Here is a 10,470-nt window from a genome sequence, read left to right as displayed (position 1 = left end):
CACCCCCGCCCCCCCCCCCCTTCGCTATGCCTCTGCTCATAGTATTAACTTATACCACAAAAACATCAGTGACGTCACGAGTCTAGACAGCTAAGTTGTTAGTGTAACAGGCTTTCATGCGGGTGGCGCGGGCTCTAGACATATCACGTCAATGTTACATTTTTTTTTCAATTTTTTTTTAATGTGAATGATAAGTTTGACTATCTGAACTTGGCGAGATACAGGGCAGGTGAAGTCGAGTTCAACTGTTTCTTTGTCCTAAGCATATGAATGGATAGTGTGGTCAGAGACATGCTCTGCCGAAAAAGTTTTTTTAAACGACAAAAACATGTTGTCTGAGACTTGGCGGGACACTGGGCAGGTGAAGTAGAGTTGAGTAGATCACCTTTGACGTCAGTATAAGAAGGGATAGTGTGGTCAGACCAATGCTAAAATGATAAAAAAACAACCGTCTTTTGAATGTGGGGTCTGGTTTTTGTGACGATAAGTGACAGACGTGATGTTTTTTTATGGATGACCCCCGAAACCCACAGTTATCCAAGGGATGACAGGTAAGTCTAGTATATTTTAAAAATCCTTTATGTTCTCCTTTTTAGTCCATTATTACATAAAGATTATTATTAAAACTTTTTCTATGCAATTTTTTTTAGTACTTTAAAATTTTTAATACAATTGTTTCATGACAAAAATCTACTGGGCACCAAATGAACTTTACAACGTGAGTATAATAATGCGGAAAGAGTAGCACTAGGCTTCCTACTAATTATAGAAAATTTTAATTAATTTTAAAAATTAATCAGGCACGTACCCACTTCGGAACGAATCTGTCTGTGATAAGTGCCCGAAATTTCGCTCAATTGTTTCGTTCTATAACGAAAGATAGAAAAAAATGACTACAGACCGACTGACTTGACGAGGAAACAAATTATATAAAAGCTTGTAAAAATCAAGCCAAATCTTATTTTAATAAAATTATATCATAATTTTACTGATTCCATTCCTAAGAAAGATGTATGTGAAATATTTAATACTTGAAATTGTTCAGTAATAAAAAAGTGTTTTGTTCTTAAATAAATTATTTTTATTTTTTTCTTCATATATATTATGTTAAGAAAATTGAATATTTTTCTACATATAAATATGCATTTAAATGTTCTACACTCACAGTTCGGATCTCGGAAAACCTACAAATTAACAAACATACAAGTTGATCAACATAGCTGAGCTTTGGTAGTAGAGTCTATATATAAATACACAGTACGGCTAAGATTAAATGAGACAACATAATAACTAAATTGTTGCTCCAATTTATATGAATTGCAGGATAAGTGAAACCTGATATGGAAAAAAAAGAATAGAAAGTGTGTAATTGGATAAGAAGTGTGACATTTTTTGGTCTTTGTTTAATAAACAGTTGGGCAAGTGAAAAAAAAAATAAACACATAAACTTGTAAAATATTGACCACTTTGTTTATTCCTTGATGTCAATAGATCGGTTTTATTTTCATTTCCGTGAACGTAGCTGACTCGTTTTGACCTGTAGTTGGGACCCAGATGAGACCCTTGCCGGACTCGTCACTTTTCCAAAGTCCGTTCAGATTGGCTTCATGACAGTCGCTGTACCACCAGCCTCCGTTGAAATGCCGTGCACAATGATCTTTCTCTTCGGTATCGTTGTCTCGGTCGAACGTGCTGAACTTTTGATCGTTGTGTAGTTTAGTGAGAGCATCCCCAGCATTGCCTGAGTAACCGCTGACCTTCAGCCTATAACCTTCTAACTCTGAATACAACTGAAACCGGGCATATTTCGCGTAGTAGTTTTTGCCGTTAAATTTGAAGTCGATCCTCAGTGCGTGTCTTCTGGATATCGTCAACTGGTGGATTTTCTCGTTGCCCAGGTAGAACTCACCTTTATTGAAATCTCCAAACCCGAACTTGTACTCCTCCCACCCCCGATAGAAATCCAAGTGTCCGTCAAATCTTCTCTGGATCACCACCCAGCCTCCCCTTTCTGTCTTGGTGTCGCACATAACTTCTAGTCCATTTGCCAACAAGACAACTGTCCTTGGGAACTTGCTCTTTACAGCTTTGCAAGATCCCGGGGCATTGCAAACAAAACTGTTTGATTTTATCGTGTTGGTGTAGTCTAAACATAATATACAATTATAAGTAGAAGTTAAAATATAATAGAACAAAAATTCTCTGCATTAAAACAAATATGATGATAAGTATTTTCAGGACCAATAAACTAATGGAAAACGAACGAAATTCTGAGGACAGAGTATGTCGAAAACTATTTAGGGCAAAACTAGTTACGACAAAATATCTTTTAAAAAGTAACAAAGAAAATGTTTAAGAACTAATTATATAGAAAAAAATATCTCAAGATTAAAAATATCTCAAGACAATTTTTGAAAGACAGTATATCAGAAGACAAATTAACTAAGTTACCCTTAAAAAATTAAATATATAATTACAATGTAATGTATGTAGTTAATCTTTCTAAACATTGCATGTATTTATGCTTCATTTTCTATTTAAAAAAACGCCTTTAATTAAAAGATACATACCACTAGAAATTTTGGCTATAAAAATTTGAGACATTAGGATCGTGGAGAAAACCCAAACCGTATGTAGGAACATTCTCTTCTGGCGAGATCTACCAAAATGTGAACTGTGGGGATTGAACACGAAAGTATTTGAATTAGATTTTCTTAAGCGTTGACATATTTTTGCAGTGGCGTTCTTGTCGACTGCTGCAATCACTAGCAATGGTTGTAAACGAACGTTGTTTAACTTTTTTTAAATGCATTAAAAACGCTTAAATAACAAGTTTTTATGTAATAATGCAAAAAATTATTTTCTTTAAATATATTCACCACTATTTAAATAAGTATAATAATTTATTTTATCTTTTTTAGTGCATTATTACTTAAAAGTTTTTATCTAAAACGTTTTTTATGCTTTTTTTGGTATTTTAAATTGTTTTAAAGAGTTTCAAGGGTAAAAACTATTAATTAATTATTACTTGGGCATCCAATTAAGCCAAATTTTATGCCATATTGCATAGTTTTCAAGTATTGACCAACGTGCCGAAATTCAGTGAAATTGGTCGATTAGAAATGCCCGAAATCTCGCTCGCCCGTTTCGATCTACGGCGGCAGAGTGACAGAGGAAGCTAATTAAATAAAAGTTTGTAAAAACGAATACTCAATTTTGTTTTGAAACGATACATACCATGCAAAAGAAAATTGCAGGAAATTAACAGGAAGATGTTGTTTGTATGCAGGAAACAGGTTTTGAGCTTAATGTCATTTTTCTAAAACATCTGCTGATGAAAAAAAAAATTAATGTCCGGAAAATTGGCTATGAGGTTTAGTGCTGAACTTTGTCAGCAATACCATATTAGGTTGTAAAACTTTGTTATGATCTAACACTCTACACTGTCACATCGTGACTCATAACTACCACAGATTCACTCTACATCACTTTGTAATGACCCAACACTGGTTAACATTAATATTTGATAATCCAAATACGTTTTCAAAGTGTTTTTTTAGCAAAATAAAATTTTTTTTTTTTTACTCACCCGGCCTTTCTGAAATCATATATATATATATATATATATATATATATATATATATATATATATATATATATATATATATATATATATATATATATATATATATATATATATATATATACATACATATATATATATATATATGTATATATATGTATGTATATATGTATGTATATATATATATATATATATATATATATATATATATATATATATATATATATATATATATATATATATATATATATATATATATATATATATATATATATACACATATACACAAGTTCGAATCCGGGTTCAAGTCAGTAGAAAGTCCCTGAGTCCACCCAGCTAGGTATCTAACTCAAAACTGGGAAACCAAAAGGCGGCAGGGCATTGAACTAACCACACTATCGCTTCATATGCCGAGGCCTCTGAAACAGATGAACTCTACTTCATCTGCTTCATTTGTTTTGGTCACGAACGAGAAAAAGATGAGGATGATATATGTTCCTAACGAATGTACCACAAAATCAAAACGATGGTTTCATGACAATTACAATTTTAAAGGTAGACGCAGGTCAAAGAGGTTGACATCTAATTGCCTATCCATCTGTTCATTGGGTCACAGATTTTAATTTAATTAATATAGTTTGATCGATTCAGTCAATTTCAATCTTGTTAATTCGATACAGGCAATTAAATCTACATATTAAATGACAGTTAACTAATTGTCCTTTTAATTATTATTCTATTCTGTATTGCAGACTTTTGTAGACTGTAGGATTGAGAGTTTCTTCCAGGGCATCTCTTCGGGGGGGGGGGGGGGGGGCTAAGCCCCTAAATTTTTTTACCGCCCCCCCCCCCCTCGGACGAAAGGAAATTTATATAATTTTTATAGAAAATATATACTTTTAACAGTGTCCGCCCCACCGAAGAAAGTTTACCGCCCCCCCCCCAGAATTTCAAGTGCCTCCCCCCCCCCCACCCGGAGAAAAAAGTCTGGAAGAAACACTGGTAGGATGTACTTGTAAGCTAAGAAAGCTAGAGCTTTGGCTTTGCAATCTCGGGTCATCCAAGAGTATTTTAAAAACATTGATGGGAATTTCGTTGACATTTAGTTTTTACCATTTATTTTTAATTTAATTTTTTCTCTTTCTTTTCTAGATGCAAAGATTTTTTTTCCAATAAAATTCTTTTCTAAAAATGCAATTATTTGGCACTGCAAAATTTATCTCGACTTATAAAGGACCCCATATCGAAATTTGTTTATAACCTTATCAACTCTAAATCCAGTCCTGTCTGTGACAACAGTGTTAAAATAGCGGTGCCGTTATTTCCACATTAAAAAAATGATATGTACTTCACGTCTATTTGTGTTTGTTGTCTTAGAATGTTTGGTAATTTCTTGTTTTTATTTTGGCTAGCCATGTCTATGCGAGTATTAATCTAATATTTTGTTTTTTTTAAATTTATAGTGATTGCTATGGATGGCTCCTATGGTCGATAAAGCTTCTCTACTCTTATATTAAAAATTCAAATTCAACTTTCTCTTTTAATTAGTAGTGTCATTTTGACTGAATTGTTTGGGGAGGAAAATGAGAAACTTCCCATTTTTGATGCGCAGTCTCACAAAATTAAATACATTATAGGTATTACAATATTTTCTCTATACATTGTAAACGAGAAAGAAAAACAACAATAAGCTATTGTAAATTGTTACAGCGAATTAGAAGTATTAATATAATTAATATGAACAGTTGGGCAAGCTAATAATCAAAAGCCAATGTGCGCACTTCTCTCTCTCTCTCTCTCTCTCTCTGTCTCCCTCCCTCTCTCTGTCTTTCTCTGTTTTCAAAAATTTTCCAAGGCTATGAGATCAATATCTTCAGCGATATATGGAGAACTTACTTGAAAAATAAGTCATTGAAAGTTATGTCGCCATATCGCATCCAATCGCGTTACTCGGTGGTAAAAAAAAACATATAGGCCTATACGGTCTACACTGTGAATTGGTTCTCACTCGCAAGCATTCAGATAACCAGCGATAAATGCTAACCCTAGCAATCAACGGAAAAGTTCTTGACCTTCTTTAAATTAGGTTGTCGCTTGATCTATTTTTTTTACCCTCTATATGGTGATGATGGCGTCCGAAAACGACTTTCCGTTTTTTTAACAATGTTTAATGGTCATTTCAGAAATGAATACTAATAATCGTTATTTTTACAAGCTTTTATTTAACTCACTTCCTCTGTCGTCAGCCGCCAGTCTGTCTAGATCGAAACGCCTGAGCGAAATTGCAGACACTTTTAACTGTCAGATACGGTTCGTAATTGGTACGTGGGTCAAGACATAAAGACAATGCAACATGACATTAAATTTGACTTAATTGGTAGCCTGATTATTTTCTATGAATTATTGAAACTTTTGTCCGAATTAGTAGGTGCTCTAGCGGTAGAGAGCTGGACTGCTAACCCGTAAGTCTAGAGTTCGAATCCGGGTCCAAGTCAGTAGACCGTCCCTGAGTCCACCCAACTCTGATGGGTACCTAATTCACGTTAGGAAAGGAAAGGCGGCTGGGCATTTACCTGTATGCGGCTGGGCATATTGCTGACCACACTATCTCTTCATATGCCGAGGTCACAGAAACAGGTGAACTCAACTTCACTTGCCCCATAGACCGTCACGTTTGAAAGGGAAACTACTTCATTTACTCAATTTAAGACTATGACTGTGTGTCTACTAACATTAAATATTGCAATCTACCAAACTATTTTGTTTAGAACTTAAGCTCTATATAATTTTTACAATAGCAAATAATAACTTAAAGTTGTATTTATATGTAAGCGGTCAGCCTAATGTGCAGGAATTTGAAAGGAATGTAAAGTTAAGCAACGAATTATCTCCCATTTGAAAATGCAAACAACAAAATTGTATTTCAAGGGAAATAACTTTCACATGAATAGCTAAATTAACCAAGTGTAACTAAGATATGTTTGAAAAACAGAAAGCAGATAATTAGAACTTTTATTTATATTTGAAATTTCGTCTATCAGAAACAGTACTCAAGTTATACGCTTTTAAAAAAAAAAAAAAGTAGAATACCGGTTACCGGGAATCGTTGAAACGTTCATACAGAACAGCTAATCTATATATATAATTCTCTTCCTAGGAGCCCCTTCTCTTCCTCTCTAGGCATATCGCTACCACCCCACATGGTCTGGTGAGCTATGGTTCACGCTAACGGTTTACAATCGTAGAATCGGGTTTAGTGATGGCTATTAGGGGAAGATAATTTAGTTTGATAGTTTGAAACTATTTTAAACTTAGGGGAGATAACTAAGAGGAGGCTGCTTTAACGAGCTACTGATAGTGTTTTAAAGCAAATGTTTTCAGTGGCAGCATTGTTACTGTCGAATTCACTAATTATAAATTACCGAAAAGTAGACAACAAAACAACTAAATAGTGGCGTATGATACTTATATGTGACCTCATCAACCTAGCTGTTCACACACATACACACACAGACACACACACATAATATATATATATATATATATATATATATATATATATATATATATATATATATATATATATATATATTTATTTATTTATTTATATATAAAAGAGAGAGAGAGAGAGGGATAAGACAGATACAGCGAATTAGAAGTATTAATATTGTTATTGGTCTTTGTATTACGGACAGTTGGGCAAGTGAACACATAGCATATGAAACCCATACAAGTGTAAAATATTTTTAAATTCGTTTATTCCTTGATGTCAAAATTACATGCATTACTTGTTTAAATCTGCCTTATTTTCATTTCCGTGAACGTAGCTGAGTTGTGAAAACCTGTAATAGGACACCAATTGAGACCCTTGCCGAGCACGTCACTTCCCCAAAGTCCGTTCAGATTGGCATAATGACAGTCCTTGTACCACCAGCCTCCGTGAAAACGCTTGGTGCAATTAAATTGTGTGTCTCTGTCGAATGTGCTAAACTTTTGATTGTTGTGTCGTTCAGTGAGAGCATCCCCAGCATTGCCTGAGTAACCGCTGACCTTCAGCCTATACCCTTCAATCTCTGAACACACCTGAATCCTGGCATATTTCGCGTAGTAGTTTTTGCCTTTAAATGTGAAATCGATCCTCAGTTCATGTGGTCCTGAAGCTGTCATTGAATGGATTTTCTCGTTGCCCAGGTAGAACTCACCTTTATCCAAATCTCCAAACCCGAACTTGTACTCCTCCCACCCCCGATAGAAATCCAAGTGTCCGTCAAATCTTCTCTGGATCATCGTCCAGCCTCCCCCCTCTGTTTCGGTGTCGCACATCACCTCTAGTCCACTCGCCAACATGACAACTACTCTTGGTAAGTCGCTCGTCACAGCTTTGCATGTTTCCTGGTCTGATAAATCAATTTCCAATGTTCTAGTTTTGAGGCTATCTGAACAATTCAAAGATTATAAATAGAATTAAAAATACATCAGAAAAAAACATATCCGGATAAAAATATTTTTATATTATTTTTAATTTTATAAGTTGATCATCTTTTGTTTTTTAAAACTAGCCGTGGGAACCTGGCCCTGCACAGTCCTCTGTGAAAAACTATCTTTAAAGGACATTGACGTTTGAGTTTATTAAGCAGCATATAACAGGTTTGACAAAAGAACACATAACCCTAAACCCAACTCCAACTTTAAACTTAATACTAACTACGATCAAACAAAACCAAAACACAAATCCAAATATAACGCAAACACAAACACGAAAGCAAACACAAACGCAAACGAAAACACAAACCCAAACCCAAAAAAACAAACACAAACGCAAACCCAAAGCAAAACACCAACGCACACACAAAAGCAAACGCAAACACAAATAAAACCCAAATCCTAACACAAATCCAAACACAAACTCAAACGCAAACTCAAACTCAAATGCAAACGCTAACGTTTGTCCCGGTGCGCCAAATAGCACTGTTAGGACGTCGGAGGACGCCCTGGATTTGATTTAGCGAAGGACCATGGTAACCGTTCTTATCCATTGTCTATCACACAGTATAAAACGATCGTAGGCTCCATATATTTCATAGGATAGCCCAGGGCGCCAAATCGCACCTTGTCGCGGCGCCGGCGGACGTGCCTAATTAAATTTAGTGAACGGCTATAATACCCCCAGCTTATCCGCAAACGGAAAGATGGAAGTAACGTAGAGGATATTTAGGAGCGGCTTCTAAACTGTTATTGATTTTAAAAAATAATTATTAAACAGTACGTTCAGTGTATTCAATAAGTAAAATGCATTATTTTAAATATCCGTGTTTTACCTACCTCATTGCACTTTATCTATCCATGCTAATTATATAATTATTTTTTTTCCAACACTAACACAAACTAATAAAAAGTTTTTTTCCCCGATGTAACGTTTTTTTAAAGATTTTTTTGGTGATCTATCAAGGAAAGAAATTGGTACAAAAGGAACAAAAGGAAATACTTTTTACTCTTTTTACATCTTTGTGAACGACGATACATTTTCTTTGATTTTGTTTATCCCGCATGAAGTTAATTAAAATGATAAATTTGGCAAATGAAACTAGTTTCAATAGTACTGTATAATTTATTTTCTACTTTTTAGTGCATTAGTACATAAAAGCTTGTTATTAAAACGTTGTTTTTTTTATGAATTTTTTTTCAGTACTTTACATGTTTTATTTACAATAGTGTTACATGACTAAAAACCATTGCGCGTCTATTGAACGTGATGGCGCAGCTATTGAACCTGATTGCGCAGCTATTGAACGCGATGACGCGTGTGGGGTGGTTGGATAGACATGCCTACTAATTCGGTCCAAATTTTAATTAATTCATAAAAATTAATTAGGCATCCAATTAAGTCAAATTTAGTTTCAGATTGCATTGTCTTCATGTCTTGACCCACGTGCCAACTGTGAATTGTATCGGTCAAGTAGAACTGTCCGAATTTTCACTCCTGCGTTTCGATCTAGACTGACGACAGACTGTCGACTGAGGACTGACGACAGAGGAAGTGAGTTAAATAAAAGCTTGTAAAAATCATTTTAGTTAAAGAATACAAATGGGGCGGCGTGGTCGATTGGTAAACCTCATTGTTGCTAAACCGATAAGTCTTGAGTTTGATCGCTCGGGCAGATGAGGACTGACCGCCAGGGACAGTAAATCTTCTAGGAGAGAACAACTCCAAAATCAAACACCAATTCAAAAAGAAAAGCAGGCTAAAATCGGAGCCAACAAATTGCGCATAACCAATTGACACGTATACGTAATTGTGTTGAAGGGAATCTCTTCCAACACCAAAAATTAAGAACGAAGAAGAAGAAGACAAACCTACCTCTGGAAAGATCAGCAGTAATCATTTGAGACACTAGGATCGTGCACAAAACCCAAACCGTACGTATGAACATCGTCTAATTGCGAGGAATACCAACGTGTAAACTTGTTTGATTGAACATGTACGTTTATTATTGGCCTTTTAAAAAAAAACGTTGACATAGTTTTGCAGTGGCGTACTTGTCGAATCGCTACTGGCTTGAATGGGGGACAAGGAATAAATAACAATTGTGTAAGCAAACGTAGTTTAATAAAAGAAATATTTCAATTCCACTTTACAACTATACAAAAGATACGAACAAAAATTGCAAGAAATTAACAGGGAGATTTTCTTTGTATGCAGATTACTACTTGTCGAGCTAGATGTCGTTTCTCTGAAACACCTATTTTGTCAGGAGATCATTTGTCCAGAGATCAATTGTCTGAGAGATATTTTGTCTGGGATATTTTGTCTGAGATCCTTTGTCCGGAGATAATTTCAGTAAGGGATTATGGAGAAGGGGAGGGGGGGGGGGGTGAGCAGCCATTGA

At 34.9% G+C, this 10,470-nt stretch overlaps 2 protein-coding genes across 2 annotated transcripts; both read right to left on the bottom strand.

Moving 5' to 3' along the window:
• Window positions 1–1,454: 1,454 nt before the first annotated feature.
• LOC131941103 (ficolin-1) lies at window positions 1,455–4,068 on the bottom strand. The gene is made up of 4 exons (XM_059300105.1): window positions 3,975–4,068; window positions 3,238–3,331; window positions 2,571–2,674; window positions 1,455–2,146 (listed from the first exon to the last, which is right to left on the bottom strand). Exons 3-4 carry the CDS (start codon window positions 2,641–2,643, stop codon window positions 1,485–1,487), a joined length of 735 nt encoding a protein of 244 aa, XP_059156088.1. The 5' UTR covers window positions 2,644–2,674; window positions 3,238–3,331; window positions 3,975–4,068; the 3' UTR covers window positions 1,455–1,484.
• Window positions 4,069–7,332: 3,264 nt separating this feature from the next.
• Window positions 7,333–10,085, bottom strand: LOC131941102 (ficolin-1-like). Its single transcript, XM_059300104.1, has 2 exons — window positions 9,942–10,085; window positions 7,333–8,019 (listed from the first exon to the last, which is right to left on the bottom strand). Exons 1-2 carry the CDS (start codon window positions 10,012–10,014, stop codon window positions 7,376–7,378), a joined length of 717 nt encoding a protein of 238 aa, XP_059156087.1. The 5' UTR covers window positions 10,015–10,085; the 3' UTR covers window positions 7,333–7,375.
• Between the last annotated feature and the right edge of the window lie 385 nt (window positions 10,086–10,470).

Source organism: Physella acuta, unplaced genomic scaffold, assembly GCF_028476545.2.
Source record: "Physella acuta isolate Inbredline_101_S28 unplaced genomic scaffold, ASM2847654v3 ptg000345l, whole genome shotgun sequence".
Lineage (NCBI taxonomy): Eukaryota > Metazoa > Mollusca > Gastropoda > Physidae > Physella > Physella acuta.
The sequence above is the reverse complement of the archived record's forward strand: the minus strand, read 5'-3'. Positions and strand labels throughout refer to the sequence as shown.